This window comes from Pithys albifrons, chromosome 3 (genome assembly GCF_047495875.1).
Source record: "Pithys albifrons albifrons isolate INPA30051 chromosome 3, PitAlb_v1, whole genome shotgun sequence".
Lineage (NCBI taxonomy): Eukaryota > Metazoa > Chordata > Aves > Passeriformes > Thamnophilidae > Pithys > Pithys albifrons.
Window position 1 is genome coordinate 16344616 of NC_092460.1, and position 25069 is coordinate 16369684.

A 25069-nucleotide genomic window follows, 5' to 3' on the forward strand; every position below is an offset into this window, starting at 1 on the left:
GTATAATTAAAAAAAAAACAAATAAATTTTCCAAGCTTTTTTTTTTCAAAGCAAGACCAGACTTTTAACATAGAAAGCAGCTAATTAAAGAAACAGATGAAGTCAGATGTGCACAGAAGGGGATATAATGTATTGTAAATTTCACTGACTTTGAAACTTGCTTTAGGTAAACCCCATTAGTCAGACATTTCTGAAGTTTACATAAACAGGGCCTACAAAAGGTAAACAAAGAATAACCCAGTTTCTAAATATTGTGATGTGCACGTCAGCACAACTTTGTAACAGGGCAAATTCTCAAAGACTTGAGTTTAAGCCCACAACTTCAGTCCTTATCACTGAATACTGCAAATGTTGTCTGTTTTGAATAAAAGATACGCTTTATTTCCCATACACAAGAGACAGAAATTGGCTATATTGACTGAAAAATCTGACCTACAGTTTATATTCTTGAACCACCCTCCCCAGCCAGACTGCTGTCAAATGAAAGCAGAGGTAAAATTTACACACAAATACACAATAAAGTCTTAATTTTCCAACTTTAGAAACCTTTGGCAACATTATGGTCACTGCAGGCTACTGGTTTACTCTGCCACTGGCTGAGGTTTTATACTTCTATTCAAGTCACACTTTTTAAAGAATAATGGCTAATAAATCATAAATAATTGTAATTCCACAGCGGGAATGACCCGAAATGGACCTCACTGTACTTCCAATGGCCTGATGTCAACTATTATTAAACTACAGGTTTTATAAAGTCTTCCACTAGACGTCTAGAGTTAAGCCAGAAGTTTTGGCTCTAATACAGGCAGTGATGAAAAACATATGAGTGGTAACAAGGCGACTTAATATCATCCTTCAGTACTAAGATGGGCTAATGTGAGGCAGCACTTTATTCTGGTATCACCCACAGTGCCAGGAGGATCAAGAAGTCTGGAAGTGGACTTTTTATTTACTTTCTGCTTCACAGAACTCAGTCTAACTTCCTTTTTCTCTATTTTGTTTTTTTTTTACTATGAAATAACTGGACATAAAGAGCTCAGGTGGATTATCACAGTGTTTCCGGAAGAACTCACAAACTTGCAAGGTATGTCCACTTTGAATCCCTATTTTATATAAACAGCAATAAGGAGTTGACAAACAGGTTGTTAGTCACTATGTAGAGATTAATAATGTCAGGTAATTTACAGTTAGAATTACCACATTTTTGTAATGGAACATTTGAAAATTTACTTTGCAGCTGGAATAATTCTGTGTTTACTACATCTGTGTGCAAAACAAAAAGAGCTACAGTGAATTATGTAACTATTAAAGACTTGTCAGAAAGATGTTACAACTGACAATAACTTTTCTCATTTACAACAATCTACGAAAATTTACCCTACAATTACAGCAGTTCTTACAGTTACAACTCAGCATTAAGTTTCTGTAAGTTGGTATTCAAGTTGGTGGGGGGTTTGAAGTACATATCAGCAAAGTAATTAAAAACAACCCATGAAAGAGTGAACTGCAGATGAACTACAACCTAAAAATCTCATGGATCATATTCAGTAACAAGAGTCAAGCAGTTTTCCATAAAAAGTAAATACTCTGTAAACACCACTTATTCTGTAAACATCTAATTAATTATCTTAACATCAAAACTAGACTATTTCTGGCAACAGAGACATTTCTTTAGTTATCTTACTAACAAAAAAACATCCTACTGTTTTCCTTAAGCAATTTAAGTAAATCAATAGGGTAGACAAAGAGTTAAACATAAACTCCTTTTATTTCTGGAATGGGACAGTGACTAATAGAACCAGAACTATTTTTAAATATGGATTTCAAAACAGCAATGGTCTTGCCTTTCTTTGGACAAAATCTGTGCACAGAGCAATGACTTGTGTTATTAATGAACACAGGGACTTTTCCTTACCTGTGTAAAGACCACCAGCCAATTAAACATTTCCCTTTCAGAAACAATGCCAGAGGAAACTGGTCTCCGAGCACCAGTAACAGAAGTGATTTCTAAATATGATTTAGAGTCTTTTTAAGCCTTAAAACTTTATGTGTTAACTCCTTCAGTGTCTTAATTGCTCAGACAACAAACACCACATGCTGCAGGAGGTGGCACGTAACTCCCAAGGAATTCAGACTTATTTGTTGTGGGATTTTTACATGTGCTCATCCCACATCAACAACACGACTCCTGTCCTCACAGAAAAGGCCTTTCTTCCCATAATTCAAGTTTAGAATTTTAACATCACAGAACTATTGCAAACTTATGTGGGAATCTCCCACACAATCTCGAAAAAGTTTTAATCATATTAAATAATTCTGTGACATCACCTGCATTTAATTAGATTTAAATTATAAGTAATAGCATAAAAAGTGTCTGTGTTCCACATGCTGTTTGGCAACACGAGTTTGGGTAAACATGACCACTTAGTGAGGACAAGAGTGCCCTAAATGTTCCGTACAGTGATTTTAGGATTGTTACACACTTTAGGAAACAAGTCAGCCTTCCAGCATCTCTCCATGGGAAGTGCACTCTCCATGTTCTGTCACCTCACCTTGGGGTGGCTCCTGTTCCACTGGTAAGGTGCTGCTCAGAAGCATTTTGTGCTGAAGGATAAGTAGGATTGTGATAAAGGGGGAGAAATAAAACCTGAATTCACCACAATCTTTCTCAAACTCAGTGCTCTGGGCTGTAAAATCAGGATAGACAAGGCCAGGCTTTATCCAAGTAACAACAAGTCTAACAACTTGTATTTGTCAGGGCTTGATGTCCCACCTCTATTCCTTCCTTCTCTTTCCATTTAAAGTTCCAGCCCCCTGAACTCGACTGTTCCACCCGTTCCTCTGTGCTGGCTCTGGGACTTCAAACTGACTCAAGTTTGTACACCCAGAAGGAATGTGTTGGGCTTTTTTTGTTGCTCACATTAGTTTTATGCCAGTTTAGTGAGTTCACTCAGCTCAGTGACCAGCCTGAGTGGAGGAGATGGATGTCCCTGGGAGCAGAGCCAGTCCCAAGTGGCAGCAGGGGATCATTAGCACAGCTATACCTGCACCTTCTGAAGCAGCATTTCATAAAATTCCCATGACAAAATAACGTAAGAGATCAGAAAGATCACCAGGATCTTGGATTTTTAGCTTTTGTTTTACTTTAATTCTCTATTTCTTGAAGTTTAAGTGTGTGGAAGGTTTGTGTAAGTTCTTTGAAATGAGCTGCAGAGTCAGAGCATTTCTACAGAGACATACCAGCATCTATTTACTGCGAACCTCAAAACTTCAGCCAGGAAAAGATACTTTAAAAACCTTCACAAAACTCCATTCTTTGGGATCCATTTTTTGGCAGGTCTTTGGTGAATGCAACCCCGGAGTCAAGCTTGATTATCACCCCTAACTACAAAGCCAATAATGATTTCCTAATGGAAAACAGGAAGATGAAACAAAGGGTTTTTTTCTCTTTCCTTTAAAAAAAAATCACATCTTACTCTTCCTTCTGCAAAGGGACTTGTTTTCAAGAGATCTAACCCATAGGACCAATGTAAGTCATCAACAACATATTTCAACAGTACAGTTCTAGAACTGTTTGTGAGAAACACAAGTTCAAATTGGCCACTACTCCAATCACGTCCTCAATCTTTCAGTAGTTTGAAATCATAGCTTTTTGATATCTGGAAGGCAATATGGAATCCATTTGCTACAGATGCAAGCGTGGGAACAGAGTTTTAGGTTGTTTCATAAGAAAACTTCCCAGCACTGCATCCAAGACAGCATTTTAGGAACACACAAGATTATCTTTTCGATACAATAAAACTACACATCCAGTGCTTCTTACAAATAACAGTCAGCAGGGGCTTGGAAAATAGATGTTCCAAAACACGATCATGCTACAAAGGTTGATATCCTCCAGTGGAAGTGGTACAACAGCACTGAATAAAGCACAGGGCAATGTGTCACTTGATACCAAAGCAGCTGGGGAAGAAAATCAGCCTGAGAGCCCATCCATGAAACCTCAGCCATTAAACCACTTGTCCAAGAACGAGGAGAACTCAGAAGTCTGAAAGTCTTCAAACTCCTCATCTCCTAATTAAAGGCATGACTAAAGAACTGAAGATTTTAACTACTTTCTGAAGCTAAAATACAAGACTGAAAAGGTGAAATAATAATGCCAAAGGTGTATGGCCAGAGATGACTACAAGTCTCCTGAAAGGAGGTTCCACCTCTTCTCCCCAGCACTGTTCATATCCAAAGACTCTTTGAAGGACATGCATTGTATAGGATTCTAAGAACCACCATAGAACTCTTTCTAGGAGCATTGAAAGAGAATGTTATTTTGACATGAAGGAGAATAGATGGGGAAAACACACGTGAAGACTCTTTCAGCAGGTTGCTGCACCAAGTACAGGCACTGCTAGAATGAGTGTGCCAGTGGAACACGGGAAATATTAAACTTAGTTTATGTTATTTACTTGCAAGATAGAAAGCACATTGAGCTTGTTTTCAGACATTTTTTAGGGAAAGAACTCACTACATTCTTTCTAGGTAATCTGAACTCGTATCTTTTTTCTTTTCAAACACTGAAACAATCACAGCTACAGTAGCAGCAATGTATGCAGTGCTTTTGTGAACCATGCCCAAGGAACATCAAAAGGACTTTGCACAGGAAAAAAAGCAGCACAAACCAAACCTCAGAGTTCTCAATAAGTCAAGGCAACACCACTGTGCAGACCAGCACACTCCTTTTCCTGCAACTGAGGACCAATGACAAAATGCCTACAGAAAGACATTTTTCAACGATAAACAGATCATCAACCATTTAATTAGGCAATCAAACAAGAATTGACATACTTTGAGCATTTCCCTAAAGAGGTCTGATAATCTAAATAGAAAATTTTTAATAAACATTAAAATTTACAGCAGCCCCTCTTGCTGTCAGACCCAAGTGACTTCTGGAAACAATGTCAAGCCTCTGAGAGCTGAACTCACAGTATTTTCTCACAGTTGCCAAACATCCTGTGGCAATTCTTACCATCTCCATTTTCCCCTAGTCTAGTTTTATAGGAGCATTTGGTCAAGAAAAGCATCTTTAGAATAAAGCCAAAGTATGTATCAAATATCTACTTCTCAAAAACCCTGTACTATCGATCATCATTATTCAGCTAATGCACTACACTGCAGTTAAAGGTTGGACTCCTGGTGTTCCCAGTAAGTGTGCCTAAAATAAACCTGGTAAAATTAGAACTGGGAGAAGCAGAAGGAAATTGAATAAATAGCTGTAATGGATCAGAGGTCATTGGCTTGCTGGGCCTGGAGAAGAGAAGACTGAGGGCAGAGGTCCCTGTGGTTTTCAACATCCCCACGAGGGGCAGGCACTGATTTCTGCTTTGTGTGACCAGTGACAGACCCAGGGGAATGGCCTGAAGTTGTGTCAGGGAGGTTTAGTTTGGATTTAGAAAAGGTTCTTCCCCCAGAGGGTGGTGGGCACTGAACAGGCTCCCCAGGGCAGTGGTCACAGCACCAACCCTGACAGAGCTCCAGGAGTGTTTGGATGATACTTTCAGGCACATGGTGTGACTCTTGGGGATGGTCCTGTGCTGGACTCGATGATCCCAGGGTGTTCCTTCCAACTCTATTCTGATTCTGTATTTTTCTAAAGACAAATCTATTTTTTAAGTCCTTTGTGTATTGTGTATTCCTCTCAAAAACGTGAGGAAAAAATAATTGTAGCTGCCTGACATGGGGGTTTCTGCTTTGAACATGCCTTAACTGATCCCACATCTTTCTGCCTTCCACACTAAAGGACCTTCAATTACACAAGAAAAGTACTTTCAAATTGAGATTAATCTAGAAAGTTAATGGGGTTTATGGCATAAATTCCCAGTATGGTGTATTTTCATCTCCTATCACCTGCTGCCCAGCTGTCATTTACAGGCCCTATGAGGAGAAAGCTGGGTTGAAAAAAAAACCCCAAACCCCACAGTTACTGAAAAAAACCAGAGACCAAAGTACTGGATTTCAGCTTTTTTTCTGGACATAATGTTAATTACCGATTTCAAATGACACATATTCCTAATGTTCAAGGCAGAAAGAGCCCTCCTTGAAGTCAACAGAGAATTGGGATTGTTCAGCCTGGAGAAGAGAAGGCTCTGGGGTGATCTCATTGTGGTCTTCCAGGGCCTGAGGGGAGCCTAAAGAAAGAGGGAGAGACTATTTACAAGGGTCTGCAGTGACAGGACAAGGGGAATGGATTCAAACTGGCAGAGGGCAAGGATAGATGGAATATAAGGATGAAATTCTTCTCTGTGAGGGTGGTGGGGCCCTGGCACAGGTTGCCCAGAGAAGCTGTGGATGTCCCAACCCTGGAAGTGTCCAAGGCCAAGTTGGGCAGGGCTTGGAGCAACCTGGGATAGTGGAAGGTGTCCCTGCCCAGGGCAGGGGGTTGGAACAAGATGAACTCTACAATCCTTTTCAACACAAACCATTCTGGGATTCCATCAAATGTGCTGCATGCAAAGGTCAATTCTATCCATGGCAACAATAGACAAATGACTGGAACATGGGAAATGCTGTTGTCAGGTCTGAAAACTCTGTTTTTCCAGATTAGAATAGAAAGAGTTTAATCATAAGTGTTTAGAGAGTCAAATACCAAATGTTCAGAAAGGGTCCTGCTGAGTTTTATGCATTGGTAATCAAGTATCTCCCACTTTTACAAGCAATGCACATACGCCCATGTGCCTCATTAAAAGTATTTTTTCATGAAGAAGGAATGGGATTTATTTTATTCAAAGTTCTGGTAAACTGTACTACAAAAATGACACTTCAAAGCTTGAAGCAAATGACAATATTATTCGCAAAACTCAACTAAACCTCTGATATTACATTAATGTCTAATGAATTTAACTTAATATTAATGCATGAAATTTTATAGTGATAATTTGTATTTTAAAGACTATTTTTATATTTTTCATCCTTCATGTACTAACTAAACCTCAATATTCATAACAGACCATTTTTCAGGATCAGAGACTGTCGCAGTGAGTGAAGTAAATAGGTCAATACCTTTATTTGCTCTTTCATATTCACTAATTCTTGTGGGGATTTTTGTGCTTGTTTACTCTCCTTTTCCAGATTGGTTATCCTGATTAGAAAGATATGAAAGAATACACACTCCTCCTCTTCTTGGCTTTGTGCTCTGCCAAATCTCTCACCGGTCCTTCATATTTCACACTAAAGAATATGATGCTCCAAGACATGGAAGACGATGACGACGATGATGACAACTCTCTATTTCCAACCACTGAACCAATTATGCCACTAATTCCTTTTGACCTGTTCCCAACATGCCCCTTTGGATGCCAGTGCTATGTGAGGGTTGTCCACTGCTCTGACCTAGGTGAGAATGAATCTGTGCCTGTTCTCCACCAGACTTTCCTTTGGAGGATTTGTCTTTCAAAAGATGAATTCCACAGTTCCATAAAGTGCACATGTCCACATATCCCTGTACTAGTCATTTTCAAAAGCAGATTTACACGTTTGCCATTAGAATTGCAAACCATATCTAATTTGTGTCCAGCACTTTCTGCAGCATAAATGTATTCCCAGTCCATGTTTATCAGTTTAGAAAATGAAAAGGCTGCTACAGCCATCTTCCACTAGCAGTGACTTCTATGGAGAACAACATCAAACGGAAAGGCATTTAGAATATGTAACAAATAACTGTGAAAGTGTTTAATTGAACGCTGATCAGGGTTAGTAAATACATAATAATCTGCACAGCTTTTTATCCCCTACAAAAACACTCACAGAAAGTGAGAATGCTTACATATACATTGAAATTACACTTTGTCCTATTTCTTTTACTTGCATGAAGTTCTATCCAAACAGGGGGGCACAAACATTGGCTGTATCTTCTGTTTGCATTAGAGGAACTATTAGTCCCCTCTCTCAAAAAGGAATTATTTAATTCTTAACCACAAAGCAACAGGTCAAATGACAAGAAAACAAAGCAACAAAAATCATAAGAAAGTTTAATGTAAGCACATGACTGGGATATAAACTATTCACTCCACTAAAGTGCTCATCACTGTTAACACTCCAGTCAAGGCAAATCTGCTCCTGTCACTGCTGCAGGTACATCCCGGTCCCTAACTATGAATTCATTATTAATTACTCCACTTTGAATTAGTGGCCATTGAAGTCTTCCCATGAGTCAAGGCAATCATGGACTGTGGTCCTGCCACAAGCACAGTGACAATGACACTTGTTCTCGTTGTTGCCCTGTCACCCTCCTAAACATCACCCTGGACTCCTCATGGCTTAGAAACATCAACTGCTGGGGGTTTTAAAATGTGTCATTCTTAAGGAATCCAAATAAACTTTGCTGACAGCAGCAAACTGTGGTTATTGCATCTGGTCTGCAGATTGCACACCACTTTACAGAATTTCATAGGCAAAAAACCCCATTAATAGATTTCATCTTTAACTGCAACCTATTAATTATGGAATAATTGCTAATAAAATGGACAGTACTTCATGCACCAGCATTTCACCCAAAAGGAAGTCACTATTCCTTCTAAGGCTCTTGTGCTGACTCAGGACCTCAGATGGCCTGAACTGCAGTGGGTTTGTAACTGAACAGAGAACCGGATTGGTTGAATTTATACCCCCGGCAATGAAGGACTGTCAGTGAGATCATCCTTTGTTCCTGTTTCTCAGCCCTGCCATTCACTGTGTGGCTCTTTAGGCAACCCCCCCACTGCGACAGATGGAGCAGTGCAGAGGCCCAGGGGAGCTCCCCAACACTGAGCAGCAACCCCTAAAGCCACAGCCCTGGTCCCAGCAGGGAACCACTGCCCTGGATGCTCTGAAGGCCCCTGTCTCCAGGGACTGAAGCAGTTTCCCTGGAGGACAACCTGTGCTCTGAGGTTTATTTCCCAGATGCAGAGAACCTGGAATGAGCAAACCCCATTGAGGCTTTCCTGATCACAGGCACAAGCAGTTCCTCCCAAAACCACCCACACAGGCTTGTGGTACATTCTTACATCATTAGTTCCTCTCATGTCCAAAAATTCCCTTCTACCCTTTGCTCTATGTCCCTTTGTGTTTTCTTTCCCACCATAACCATCAAAAATCGTGCTGTGTTTTGCTGTTGAGCATTTCATTTCTTTGCACTCCCACACAGGCACACAACGTTTCTGTTTGTGTCACCTATACAGGTTTGACATCAATTCCTCGCAACATCCCACCAGACACTCGGATGATCGACCTTCAGAACAACAAAATTAAAGAGGTCAAGGAAAAGGATCTCCAAGGACTCACATCACTCTATGTAAGCTTCTTTCCCAAGTTTGAAATTTAACTTAGCAATCTGAAATATTTCCATACTTTCAAAATACAAATAGTATTTTCCTTCTGCAACAGTACAGATGAGAATACAGTCTAATGCCTGTGTATGTGGCTGCTCCCACATAGCAAGGAGCAAATACTTTTTGAGTTGTAAGAACTACTTTGTACAACACACAGAAAATATACCATATGCATCTCATTAAAGAGATTCACAAGATTTTTCAGTGCTTAGCGTGCACACAAACCTTCCTTAGATTTTAAAGGCTACAAGGGAAGAGCTCCTTTTTATCAGCTTAGCTGGAAAATGGCATAAAGAACTTAATGTTACACAAGAACTAGAACGATGCTCTCTGAGGGTATTTTCAAACAACTAACACATATAGATAGCACTGAAACTTGTTACAAATTCAGTTGACCTGAACAGAAAATAGACCAGCACTGAATTACTGAAAAGTCAGGGGCTTCACTACTAATTTTTAACACACTCACATAAGCACTCAGAGACGTGCTTTGAAACAAGTATCACTGGAACTGATAAATCCAGATATTTACAGGACACAACAATATCTTTCTATAATGAAAGAAAATAAGAGAGTTTCAGAGGACTAGAAAGGTAGATTAAATCTGCTTTAAAATACTTATTTCTGTGAGAAGTCACTCTAGATCCAGTATGAACAAATATAGACAAATTTAAAATTTTCACTGTGAAAATGACAAATCCATCCCATAATTTACAACAAATTAACAGCAGTCTATTCTCCATTAGAAAGACATGAAACATGCAATAAACTAACATAAGGAATATTCCTAACACATTAGGAAGAAATTCTTCCCTGTGAGGGTGGTGAAGCCCTGGCACAGAGTGCCCAGAGAAGCTGTAGATATCCCATCCCTGGAAGTGTCCAAGGCTGGGCTGGATGGGGCTTGGAGCAACCTGGGATAGTGGAAGGTGCCCCTGCCCACGGCAGGGGTGGAACGAGATGATCTTTAAGGACCTTTCCAACCCAAACCATTCTGGGATTGTATAACTCTATAAAACAAATCCTTTCAATCATATTTGATTTCTGAGCAAGATGTGAAGTTTAACCAGATCAAAGTGTTTATGAATGAGCTTGTTAATTATTATGGCTTAAGCTAGGACAGGAAAAATAGGAATCTCATAAATTCCTACTTTGCAACAAAGCATTTCCCATTCCCCTTCTCTCAGGTCTGGGTACAGAATGGCCTTACCAAGGGAGGGGTAAACACAGATACTGTGGTTTACATTCTGCATAAAACATCTTATAGAAACTGATGTCTGCTGACTGAGGAAGTCCCTGGAATCTGTCAGCAATCACCACATTATATATCAGAGTCACCACTTAATTATGTGATAACTGAGCTGCTCTGCATTTTCTCCCCAGTTCTTTTCTGGTAAGGCCTAAAAACATTTTTACTGAGAGCAAAGTTTACTTTGTACAACTTGGCTGAGTCCTGGAGTCTACTTAGCAAAGGCACAGATGGCAACTTGGATTAGGAAGGAGCATTTCCTGTTTATTTCCTTAAGCTAACCTCATTTTTTTCTGGAAAAAAGGATGAATTCTGGTTTGGTCTACCATTTTTTCCCACAATTCCTCAGAGGAGATGATTTACCAACAGCTCCAAGAAGTAAAATAGGAACAAAAATGAATAATCTGAGTACAGAAACACAGAGATGTGCTTTGACATAAAAAATCATTTCATATTTTGTTGTCCGTGGTAGCTCATTACAAGTTCTCTGATAACAAACAGCAAAGAGGAACAAAAAACTGCCTCAAAAAAGGACTCGTGCACAGTTCAGAAGAGAGAGACTTAAATTCACAGAAGTTGGAAAATTATGGCAAATAAGATATAAACTCCTGTGTCATAAGAGACGTTAACATCTAAGAAACACAGACTAAAACCTGACTTTGATTTTGCTGAGTTATTCTGAATTAAAAGATGAAGTTCTTAGTTTTGAGAATTTGTCTCCATTAAGAAACAACAAAGTATATAACCCCATACAATCCCAAAAAGTACTTGAATACAAACATATTGTTTTGCCAGTTCTTATGATCCATTGGCACCTTGTCAGTTTTTCTCTATTTTCTACCTGATGCTTCAGCTTTTCATGTTCTATTTTGTTTTTCATAATCAATTGAAATGCCCAAAGTATACACAAAGTGCTAAAGTTTGGCATGATGGCAAAACAAAGTATTTAAAATACTTAATTGCTGAATTATCTATCAAATTCATGACTTAAAATTCATAATCATGACATTCCTGTATAAAGAAATCTTTCTAAAGCTCTGCCCATGTCTCACAGGCATTGGCTTTGAACAACAATAAAATATACAAGATCCATCCCAACGCCTTTCAATCCACAAAGAGGCTCCGGCGACTTTATCTGTCCCACAACCAGCTCACTGAGATCCCACCAAACCTCCCCAGGACTTTGGCAGAGCTCAGAATTCATGCTAATAAGGTTAAGAAAATCCCCAAGGATGTATTTAAAGGAATGAAGTCTCTACATGTTTTAGGTAAGTCCAATTATGTAGAACAGAAAATGCCTTTACAAAAAATGTCTTAATTAAAATTGTCTACTATATAGAATTTTCAGCCCTATATACAGTTTCTTCTCAGAGAGATATCCATGCTATGGGAAATACCTTTCCCAATTTAAATTCTCTGTGAATTTGGGTAACTCTGCCAGCCAAGTTAAACAAGTTAATTCCCCAAGAGCTGTGACCTCTCAGAATTAGTAATCAAAGCTAAACATTAACTCGTGCTTAGAACATCAGAAGTCAAAAATAAAATTAATTCACAAAATTCCTATGCCATAAATGCTTTTCTTTTCCCCCCTTGGACAGAAATGAGTGCAAACCCTCTCAACAATGATGGAATAGAGCCTGGGGCTTTCGAAGGAGTAAATATCTATCATATAAGAATTGCAGAAGCCAAGTTAACTTCCATTCCTAAAGGTAGGCTTTACCTTCCCTATTTTCCTTATATCAGTACACTCCTAAATAAACATCCATACTATCACTAAACTCCTAAATCTTGTTTTGTATTTTCATTACTACCAAACCACCTCCTACCTTATTTCTCTTTTTGAAGTCAGCAGCCAATTCCACATCCCCAAAGAGTGAACACACACACACACACACACACACACACACACACACACACACACACACACAGTGCACGAGGCTCCCCCTCCTGCCTTTCCCCTGCCAGAGGGTCTGCTCCTCTCACAGTCATCCAGAGACTCCTCTAGGGAGCAACAATGCAAAGAAATTAATAATAAAATGTCACTTCACACCTTTCACACATCAGCCTCTCAAAAACCCTTACAAAGAAAGGATAACCCCCTGGGGTACTTGATCTGGGTCAGAAGGAATAGAGGATTCCAACTTCCTTTATGGATTTAAAGTGCAACTCCACACTTTCTAACTTTAGTTTTTAATGTTTCAAGTCACTCTGTAGCTCAGATGTGTTGCATAATAAATATAACTACTTTAATGCAAAAACAAATAGGCATTTTATGCATCTTTTGATGGGGTTTTGCTAAGTAAAACTTAATATAACATTAATTAAATTCAACACGACTACAAAATCAAATCACTCTTTCATACAAAAGAAATTTAACTTGTGATTTGGAGGTAGCAATAAATTAAAACACTAACTTGACAATTCACTGGCCTGCACACACAAAAAAGTAGCATGAAGAAATTCAGTACAACCCTCCACCTGCATTTTCTGTAGGTCAGTGTGGTATTTAACCAAATTATCATGATTTTCAACTGCTCAAAACTCCTAATTAAGAGGAAAAGGGAGGAGATAAAGCATAACACTGTGTGTAACATTGTGCTTTAACTTACAGGGAAACAAAATGTTGGCCTCTGTATTTATTTTGGATCATTCAGATAAAGAACTTATTACATTTAATCTCTTCCTGTATTCATATATATATACATATATATACATGTGTATATATACATACACACACACACACACACACACATATATAAACAGAAGCATTACTTTAGAAGGAAACACTAAAAAAACCCCCAACAACAAACAAAACCAACTCACCCCAATTGTTCAGGTAACTAAGATCAGAAATTACCTGGCTGCCTAAGGTAACACTCCCTAACACAAAAATACCCCAAAACACTCTTCTAGTATCATTGAAATGCCATCTCCTGTCACTTAGGACAGAAAAAAACCCATAAAATTACTCCAATTTTGCCTTTGATATAGAGAAATCTCCTATAAGGAAACACAGCATGACATCCAATATGTGGTGTCAGACACATAAAAACCAAGCAGGATTTCATGGTGAACTCATTCCCCACAAATGGAAACTAAATCTGTCTGCAAATGTTACAATGGCACAAAGATTTAAAAATATAACTTATAAGATGCTCCTAAATTCTGCAAAGGACAGGTGGGTGTTCCTTCCTCTTGATATCCTAACTTGGCCACTGGCAGCACGAGGAGCTGTGAGCTGGAATGCCAACTGGGAAAGAGCCAAGGCAAATAAACACACAGGGTAGAGTGCCAGCTGGAGCACAGATGGGAATCAGCCCATTCCTGCAGCACTGCAGGCTCTCCCAGCACATGGGAACAGGAATTGCTCCGTGTCGGGTGCCATCTAGACAGAGGCTGTAAAACTGAGCCTGAGACCAGCAAACAGAAATCCAAACTGGTGATGATCTTTCTTTGCCTTTGCTAAAATGATATAGTGGAAGGGAAGGATTTACCATCTCCTGCTCCATTCATTGGCAGTTTTGAATTTGGAGTTTCTGGAAATACAAGAGAAAGTATTATGGTGTGGGAAAGTGCCTATCAAACATCTCATGTAGCTGAGAGGATTCCCAAAGCTTTCCTCCCAGATCAACCCCAGCAGCTGAAACAGCACAACTGTTACACCATAGAGAAAAAACTACAGGTCTTCAAAAATCCCTCCCTGGTTCCACAGGAAGAGGGGTTTGACTACCAGCCCCGAGACAGCTGCACACAACACACAATTTACATCTTTGACAAGTTAACCAGAAGCACATGAGAGCCGTTATAAAAGAAGCCAGGAAATACACCAAATTCTGGAACCGAAATCTTCAAATTACTATATGCACTTTCACATCTTATTAAAAAAAAATTACTATTTTCAGCCAAATTATGTTGATTTTTTAAAATTAACGTACTTGTATCTAATACCCATTTCATTGATGCAGACAACCTCCCCAAGATTCCTCACCGGATTCTAAACACAAAGGAAAGAAACTATTTGGAATAAAATAAATATTCCAACAAAAAATGAGCTGGCTCATTTTTCTCACACTGTGCATTTGTTTTTCGTCAGGTTTGCCCTCCAGTCTACTGGAGCTTCATTTAGATGACAACAAGATCACAGGAATTGAACTGGAGGATTTTAACCGTTACAAAGATCTTCAAAGGTAACATTTCCATCCAGAATGCTTTTATTTTATAAAATGTCACATTTGGTAGCATCTCTTACTTGAGACTTCTCTTGTTAATGGGAGAAAAGAGAATTAGAAGTTTTAAGTGTTTTTGTGAGAACTGTTGACAATAAGTCCAAGCTTAAACAACCAAACCAACCCAAAAAAACATGTTAGCCTTGTTTTGTCAACAGCTTGCAACAGAAAAGGAAGATAAGAACAGCAGATGATTACAAAATGTAAAAATCAAATTCTTGTAATTCTTATAAATTTATTCTCATAAATACAGTAGCTGGTAAAGGAAAAAATTTGGTAAATGTTCCCCAATGTGATAGGGTTTAAGGAAAAATGTCAGTTTCTGAGCAATGTATCAGTGATGTGGGACCAGAGAAGGGAGTTCGCTCTGGGAAGCTCAGTTAAGAACTCTGAAAATACAGCTGAGCAGCACTGAATTTTGGATTTGGTGATAGCAACTACTATCAAAGAGGAACTGCCTTTAGATACCAACTTCAGTTTCTGAAGAAATTAAGAAAGAATGGAGGGATGGGCAGAAAGAGCAATTCCACCTGTTCCTCCATCTTCTGAACCCCCTTCCCAGCAATGCAGGCTGAAGTCTTACAACAAGAAATCTAACAAAGGAAAACATGAAAGCAGGAAAGAAGGTAATCCTGCTTAGTAAAAGCTTAATATTTTAAAAATAAGCTATATACAAAAAAACCCCTTTCTTTACAAGGCTTGCTATTTGGCTACTTCTTAGAACAGCATTTTTTATTACTGTGACTATACCTTGTAGCTTTACTGCTTGATAAAAGGGTACAATTTATTTCACAGGCAGCTTGATTGAGGTTTACCATTTAAACTCTTGCCACTATAATGAGAAAGACTGCATGCAAAATTGAACAATTGCTCACATCAGTCTGAGATCAGCTGAGAGCTAATCTCCTTTAAGAAGTAAAAAATATTTGTTAGATCAGTTATGTGGTTTTCCTATCAGAGGTAAGATTTCATCATCCTCCCCCAGTTCTTTTCTTCCCTTATGTTTATTCCTGGGTATTTCAATCTTCAAAAATAAAGGATGCTCTTCAATGCTGCTGTGAATCCCAATTAGTCTTTAATTAAATGTTCCTTGTACTATTTCTAGGCTGGGCCTTGGGAATAATAAAATCAAAGATGTGGAAAATGGAAGTTTTGCCAACATCCCAAGTATACGTGAAATCCACCTGGAAAAAAATAAGCTGAAGAAGGTTCCTCCTGGATTACCTGAACTGAAATATCTGCAGGTCATACACTGAATTTTAAAAAAAGCTCCAGTGGTTCCGAGTTGTTTGACTTCCACCCTGCCACAGGAATTAGGGCACAACCAAAAGGCATAATTAAGGGTCACATATATTTTGACTTGATCCTCCTACCAGGAAAACCTGAAATCACATTTGCTTATTAAAGAAATAAAATCAAGGGAATACTGCCTGGGGGTGGGGGCGAAAGGACAGCAATGTGCTACACCCAGAAAATGTTTTCAGAAAGATTATTATGGATTTATCATAGTTTCCATATTAGTAACCCGGAGTGGAAATTTTTCCACTCCTACACTGAAAAGTTTTAAATCCGAAGTAAACTATTTAAAAGATGAAATGATGAGATACAATTTTAACATTTGTATTCAGAACTAGATAGATTCAGCAAGAAAATGCTTCCAAAACACTGTTTCCTGAATTCTGGCATAGTAATTAAAATAATATAAAATAAAATATTAAAATAGTAATTAAAATAATATAAAGTAATTAAAATAAAAATAACAGATATTATTATTTTAATCCCAAGATTACATAAACCTTGGGATCCTGAGCAGAACAAAGCCTGGGGACACCTGAAGAGATGCACGAGTGACAGAGCACACAATACGCTATTTGGCAAAGGCTTTTCTCTCTGAATTTAATTTCTTTCCACTTTCAAGTAAAGGAAAATATTTTGAGATAGATAGAAATAAATACAGATATATATATATATGGAGAGAGAGAGAGAACCAAGGAAACCCAAATATCAACTTATAGTGTAATGTAAAGTTAGATATACAAAGAATTATTTTGTTGTTGTACATTATTTCACTTAAACTCTAAACTTTACTGTTACAAGTCCTTTTATTTACTAATTTAAGCTACATCAGCACTGGCCTGATCTGTTCCTATAACCACACCAACAACTTCCACCCAGTTCTCGAGACTGCTGCATAAAATCTATGAAATCCCTGAAGATCTGCATTATGGGAGAACATAATACAGCATCATTATAATTCTTACTACATAAGAACATAAAATTGCACTTTTCTTAGAAGAGTTCCTTAAGAACAGAGTCCAATTATTCTGAGAACACGCTGACAAAACTCCAATGACTTTTCTTTGTGGGACAGACTGTGGCAGGAGGAAGACTTAAAAAGCCTTTAACACAGATTTTTAACTGCTGTTCCTACCAAAGTCTGCATTGAATTGATCTGAGAGCAAACCCATGTGCCAAATCCTGATTATGCACCAATTGTCGCATTCTGTTCTGTTTTATTGTGTCCCTATCCTGCAGGTCGTGTTCCTTCATTCCAACCACATCGCCAAACTGGGAGTGAATGATTTCTGCCCGTCGGGACGGAAGAAGAAGAAGGCTCTTTACAGCGGCATCAGCCTCTTCAACAACCCCGTCAAGTCATGGGAGGTGCAGCCCTCGACCTTCCGCTGCATCGTGGCCAGGAACAGCGTCCAGCTCGGCAACTTCCTCAAGTGAGCCCCCAGCCTGGCGTATCAAAGAGCGACTCGGCCAAAGCAGTTCTACAATACTTGAAATTTGCAGGAAAGTGCTAATTTTACACTATTTAACCGTTTACAAAGTATTTGCTATAAGAGGTAATTAGATACGATATGTTAAGGAGGATCCACTGTATTTGACAATGTTCAATCTAGATTTGAATAATTTAAATTAAAGTCTTTATATCTTACAGAAGAATTCTTGGAAGTGGAACTGGAAACTGTATTTGATGTTTCCTATTGTAGATGTTAAATTCTTCCCTTAAATCATGTAGTATTAACATATTTTTTCTTTCAAATAAATTCTAGAAATCATGAGGAAATGACTTTTTCCTTAGTAAGGACCCTTTCCTCTCCTAAAGTATTGTAAGAAAAGTTGCAGAAAATAAAATTATCAGACTTCAAGGACATCTTCTTGCACCATTTTTGATAATGAGCAAAGATGCAATTAAAAGCCATGGTATTATCAGGTCACTGTCTCTAAACTAGAATATATTTTTATAACCTGTTAAGTGAGATAATGGCAGGTTTCATATCATGAACAGAAAAAAAGCCTTTAAAAGTTTTTGGCAATTTTTTCTTGCAACTTTAAGAGGAAAATGTCCTTCAATGTTTTACCACCCACAGAATTTGATGCAGTCTGAACATTAAAAAGTAGGATTCAAGATTTATCATATGCTTCAAGCTTAATAGGAATTCTCTTTTATCTGTAACAACTGTAATCATGTTTTTCATTTTATTTTCTCCTCTTTCATATTCTGACACCACACGGGTTACGAATCCCTCCCAGTGTAAGCACCTTACAACTGCCGACCGCAAGCAGCTGGAACTCCCTGCCCTGCCCCTCCTGTGCAGGGCAGCCACAGAATTCTCAATACTGACAGTACTGTATAAAATGGGTATTTTATATATTTAGTGTATATTTGCTATTGGGATTCAAGATAAATTAAATAAACTTATAGAACACCTGCATTTGTATACTTGATTGCATGACAGCTCACGTCAAAACATTCTGAGACTGCAACAAAGCACCTTCCTGACTCTTCTCTGGATATTTCCTCTGGTCTTCCTTTTCCCAGATCTATACACACATTACAGATAATTTATCACTGCTGTTCTGCACAAAGGTAAAAATCCAGTGCTGTAGTTGAAGCAGTTATGGGAAATGCACAGACTGGCTGGAGAGAAAATATCACAAAGAAATCAACTCGCAATCTCAAGCCTTTCTAACCACCTTCCTAAAATACATTATGCAATAAACATCAGGTCTAAGATCTGATTTTTTTTCCATGTGCTGAGCTGTTGAGCCCCAAACCTGTTGTAACCACCAAGCTGCTGAGCCCCAAAGCCACGTGCAGAGAGGAGGGAGAGCACAGATAGGGGAGGCTCTCCCTGGAGAACATTTTCTGCAAACAGAAGTTCTGTACAGCACTTCAAGACAGAATAAAAACAAAACACTAAACCAAGAATCCTTCTATTCCTGGCTTCTGACATGTTTCTAAGGAGTGCATTTCCTAGCAAATACCAGCCTTCCCTTAACAAAAGGCCTTGTAGAACCACAAACAACTCATAACCCCATCCCAGAGAGACAAGGCTTGGACAGCAACAAGCAGCTGTGCAAGGAGAAAGGGAAGGTTTGAAATAAATGCCCATTCTTATTTGGTAACAGCTAAAAAGCTGAAGTTCTTGATGTTCCACAACAGGTTTGTTCACCTCTTATAAAGTTTGCTATCAAAAAGGCAAATTAAGAATTACCAGAGTGAAATCAAGAGCCAAAAACAATGTGATTTCCAGAGGAAAAGAGTGGTCAAGTAGGAATATGGAAGAAAAAGTAAATGAATCCTAAAGAAGATGAAAATGTCAAAGTTTTTATATTTGTAGTTAACAGTTTTCACATTAAGTGGGATAAAGATGGACTTCAGTCAAATCTTCAGTTGAAAGCATAACAAAGAGCAAGTACAATGCTAATAAATATAATAGATAAGAAGAAAATCATTACATCTATATGAATCACCAGTTTAAATACATTGTTAGACACTCATGCTGTACTAGTTACATCATTTCAGCAATGACATCACATGTTCAATGACCCTCCATGATTTTCAGCTGTTGCTCTTCAGCTGGTATTTGTAGGCAATAATAACAACTAAAATAAACACTTTGCATCTTTGGCAGCCTTGGCCACAGACACAGGTGGATGTCACAATGACACACAAACACTGCAATATAAAATGCACCTTACACAGTCTCAGTAATTGTCTCTGAACATGGACAGCAATGCAATTAACAGAAGAGTCACTAACTAATGACAACACACTGGTTTCAGTGGTCTTCCCACAGGACAAGGCAGCTCAGTATCAGCAGATGGGGAGAAACTGCCAAGAAATCACCTCCACCTTTATGTTGTTCACAAGTGTTACAGGAAAAGGAAAGGGAGAGAGATTTGACACAAACCCTTCAAAGAATCTGCTCTTATTCCTTGTACAAGTAACCACATTCCTCTAATAAAGAATTAATATTTTTCGATCTAAGCTTTCCAAACTTGAAAGGGCTCCTCTCTTCTGAAAACCTGCCAGGTCCCTACAAGACAGTGAGCAAATCTCACCAGAGGATGGCAGCCTGTCATTACCAATCGAGGGGAAAGGCATTCCAAAGAATAAATAACAGGCTGTTACGGCACAGTGAGAGCCCACTGAACACCACAAATACTGAGCAGAGTGGCCTGTTTGAGTACTAAAGTACTATTTAAGCACTTCTAAACACTGAGTTCTATGCCGTGCTCTAAACTAATTTATCAAGGGATTAGTTAATCTTATCTTTCCAGGTCTTCTCTCTGTCTCTGATCAATATCAACATACGTAATGCAATACTTCAAAAACAGCAATACAAAGAAAATGCATTAGCAGACATATATATAACAGCAAACTTTACTAAGATACAGAAAGTTTAAAAAATATAAGATATTACTAAATCATGATTTTAACTTGCACCATCAGCTGTGGCAAGAACATACCAGGTAAATGAAAACATACATGGATTTCTTTCAGATCCACATTGAAGAGCCAAACAAACCAAATCAAAATTTTGACACATCACACCATTCCAGTTTGAAATATGTTTGCTCTGCAAGCAAGACATTTAAAGGAAAATAGTTTTGTAAAGATACCTATGCCACACCACCTCAATCATCCACCACAAAGTCCAATTCCACCTCATATCCTTCATCTTCATTTCCTTCACAACAATGTATCCATAGGTTCAACATATCGGTTCAGAATCAATTGGCTGGCCATGCACTAACGTATGAAGTCCACAATTATCTAAGTGCTTTCTCTTGCTGCTAAACAAGTTAAAGAAGGTGAAAAAGTGTTGATTTTATTTCCTTTGTTTTCAGTATTAACAATGTCTCTCTCCTCTGCCCAGCACAAAACCTGCAGGACCCCCAGGGTATCAGGCAAACTGAACAGAAGTGCCCCCCATGGTCCAGGTGACAGGGCAGGTCACCCTCAGCAAAGTCACTGATGACCCAAAAGTGCCAGGGGTGTGACAGGGCCCTCTGGGGTTGTGCTGCTGCAGAAATGGCCAACAGGAACTTGTGCAAAGTGAAGGCCAAAGTCTCATACCTGCTGAGGAATAAGCCCCGCGCAGGGGTCACTGCTGGGTGGTCTGGAAAGCAGCTTTGCAGGGAAGAACTTGGGGGTCCTGGGGGAAAAGTTGGACATGAGCCAGCAATGTGTCCTTGTGGCAAGTCAGCCAAGAGTACCCTGGGCTGCCTTAGAAGGATAAGGATAACCTCTTCATTCCCAGAGCTGCTGTCACTAAGTTATTCCATGAACAAAGAAGCTACAAAAGCCTGGATTCCTATGGATTTCAGTCCTACAAACCTCAGGTTCTTCCAGCTGGTCTCTACATCACACCAAACCACTTGTGTGGCTGCCAAGGGGTTACTCAACAGCTCTGTTCCCTCTTCCATCTGGCTGCTCACTGTGAGCAGGAGGGTTTGGAACTGTCCCTTCCTCAGCTGAAGGACCTCTCTGGAGCACTTCCCTCTGCCCAGCTGCTATTTTTCACAAGTTAATAACAAATACAAAAATATTGCCCTCTATACTGTGTCAAATTTGGTTGTAATTGCCAATGAGGATTAAAAGAGATCAAGCTAAATAAGTGACAAAAATAAATGATTCCTTTCTTTAAGAAATCAAGAAGGGAATGTCCGGCTATTTCCAACACAGCAGAAACTTCCAAAATGTTTCACTTGACTATCCCATCACAAATTCCTGCACCTGCATTTCTCAAAAGTGAGAGAAATTACTCAGACCAGACCACTAGAAAAACTTATATAAACTAACATATGCAAATTTTTAACCATTCATATGTGTATGATAAAGGGGAGAAACATTTCAGCCACCTAAACCAGTATATGCACAGCAAATCTGACTCTTAAGCAATTTTTACATCAGTTAATGTAGTTTCAAAAGGCATTTACCAATGTCCTAAGAAGCAATTGCTGTTGTCTCTGGAAGACAGCAATTACCAGCATTAAACTATGTACCATACTTGTTCAATTCCAAGTTAGAAGTATTTATCCAGAAAAACTATGGTACACCTCAACAGGCAAAAGAAACTAAATAGAAATTCGTATTTTCATTGCATTTTGATCAGATTTTAACAGCAACATGACAATAAAGCAATGGAAAACTAAAAATCATGAAACTGTGTTCTGAAGTCTATTTTTTTTCTCTCGGCGTTTAGAATTTAATGTTGCTTTTTGGGTTTGTGTTGGGACTTTCCCCCCCACTCCTTTCTGGGGAGACTAGAGATTTCAGAACAAAGCTGCTAATAGGAAACATATGGAAAAGTCCTGGAGTAAATGAAAATCTGACTGTAATTCCAAATGCCACGTATCACATACCACTAAATTATCTGCTAAGATAAATGCAAGATTTACTCTCTGTACTCGATGAGTCACGTGAGATGGAAGACAATGTTAAGTATTAAATAAACAGAAAGGTTTTCAGGATATTTAAGAGACTTCCAAAAGTAATCAATACTTTGAACTGGGTTGGGATGTTTCTCAAAGCTCGTGTGAGCCAATAAAAGATTGGTTCAACAGGATAAGCTGCCAACAGACAGACTTGCCGCAGCTTTTCCTATAAAATAGGAGCAGTCCAAGTGAACAATGTGAGTCTGGATTTAACCATTGTGCTGCTGGCACTGCAGTGGGAGCAACACCCAGCCAGGCTTCCCTGGGCACAAACACTCCTTCTGACTCAGATTCCTGCCCAGGAGAAATCTCTAACAGAGCTGGACTGTGGGCACAGTTTTGATGAGAATCTCACACATTTCTACACACAGCCAAGCCTTGCCACAAACTCCCTGCACAGCGGCAGGGAATTTAACAGGCCCAGAGCAGCTCCAGGTCCACAACCCCCTCTGCCCCAGTGCAGGGATTCACACAGCAGGGTTATTGCACAGGTACCACTCCCACCCACACAAAGGTTTCTGTCAGAGTCAAGGGGGCAACACTGAAATTCCTCTTCTCTCTTCACAACGACATTTGCAGGAACTATTATGGAGTTACATTCTCTGTTAAGAATGGAAAAAATCTCTGGCTGACATGTTGCCAAAGGAAGTAAAATTTCCAGAAGGGCAGAGCAGGAGCAAGTCATGTCCACAAGCATGGACTTGCCTCTTAATTCTTCAGCATGAGTTATTTCCAAGAGCTTTTTACATATAAAGACCAATGAAAATATTTTCCTTCCAGAAAAGCCCTTCACATAACACATTGACTCCTTTGTTTCTCATCTGTGGAAAAGAAAACTGGACCGCCATTCTAAAAGATATTTTACCAACAATTTTGTCCTATTGAGGCCACCAAGAAGATCCAGACACTGTATTATTCTTCTTCTATCAGATCTATCCTCTTTCTTTTCTCCAGGGTGAAACAAGGAACAGACTGAACAAGTGACTCACAGATCAGTAAAAGGGCCTGACTTTTTAGCATGAAGAAAGCAAAGAAGCCAGTTATGTATTAACCTCATGAAAAGATGCCTAAATTCAGGAAATGATAAAATAATCAAGTATTCTGCAAGAACAACAAAAGCAACTGTCTACTTATTTCTCCAGCAGCAATACTGTGATGCAAAGCAATTACTTGCTGGTGAAAAAGTTAGTGCTTAATAGTTAGAAATTAATAATTTCATTAAAGCCTGCTTGGCTTTTTGAAATGCATATTTTAAATTTTTATTTTAAGCTAACACGTACAGTTTCCATTTAGATGTTACCCTCCTTTAAGTTATATTTCTAATATTATATTGTCCCAATTACTAGATTTCACAGGGCAAAAAGAGAACTTTTATTTAACTCCATTTATAAAGTTACTAACATAGAAAAAGAAAACCAAATAACTTTCCTAAATAGAGCAAAGTAAATGTCAGGACAACAGTACAACACTTTGCCCCCACATTCCCATACTTCATAACGCTGTTTTTTAACAGCAACCATGTAATACGGTTCATGCAATATGTAATATTCATGTAATATGATGAACTTTGAGCTGAAAGAATCAGAGTACTTTTAGAAGTTATGCTCCATGCAAACACCTAAACTGGTAGTAAATATGTTCTCCCTGAGAACTCCTGTGTAGTGGCCTGTAAATCTGGCACATTTGATATGAAGATAAAGTCCGTTGTGATGCTGTGCAGAAGGAAACATCCTTCAAACCTCACACTGCCACAGCCAGACACCATAAAGCACTTCCTTAAACAATATGCCAAGAGATGCCTTATTTGTCATGTCAGGACCACAGTTAACAATGAGCATTTACAAACCCATAGTCTTTTATTTCAGGAAAGCAAAATATAAATCTGATCTAAACCCAATCTTCCACATCCTTTTTACTGCTTTCATCTAACAGATGGAAGAAAAATACTCATTACTCTTTATAAAAACCGTGTATTGTTATTTATGATAAAGCCACAAACAGTGAGTATTTTAAAAATATAAAATGTTTCTTACCATACTAACTAAAAATCTCTGTGCTGTTTTCCTTGAGCATGTTCCATTGGAGCACACGTATGTAAGGCAATATTTCATTACTCCTGTTTCAGGAATGCTTTGCCTTAGCAACACTGTGTATTATGGATGAACACTGCTGCTAGTGCCTTGTGCCTGCACAGAAAGGGTAGTGTGTGCTTCCCACAGCTCCCTCCCAAAATCAGAATGCACAGGAACCTGAGAAGAGGAGAAAATGTGAGCATGGAAAACACATCTGTTAGACGTGCAATTGCTTCATAAAGTAACTGTTCTCTCTCTCTAAAAAGTGCCTTTCCACTCAAGCTTTTCACTGAGGAGGAACCCAGGATCTGGTTCACTCCTTAGCCCTTCTGAACAATTACCCCAGTCCCTCTCTGGGGCTGCTTTCATAGCACAGACTCATTGAGAGGTTCCAGCAAAGAGCCGAGTGTCTGGCAAAGATGTGAAGAGAGT

The 25069-nt window shown here is 38.8% G+C and overlaps 2 protein-coding genes across 2 annotated transcripts in view; one reads left to right on the forward strand and one right to left on the reverse strand.

Annotated features, from left to right (window-relative positions):
- Positions 1–25069, reverse strand: part of CENPP (centromere protein P) — a 121571-nt gene that overhangs the window by 50679 nt on the left and 45823 nt on the right. The window lies entirely within an intron of this gene.
- ASPN (asporin) lies at positions 801–18553 on the forward strand. Its single transcript, XM_071550677.1, has 8 exons — positions 801–1084; positions 7117–7381; positions 9204–9316; positions 11657–11870; positions 12201–12311; positions 14696–14789; positions 15934–16072; positions 17364–18553. Exons 2-8 carry the CDS (start codon positions 7141–7143, stop codon positions 17559–17561), a joined length of 1110 nt encoding a protein of 369 aa, XP_071406778.1. The 5' UTR covers positions 801–1084; positions 7117–7140; the 3' UTR covers positions 17562–18553.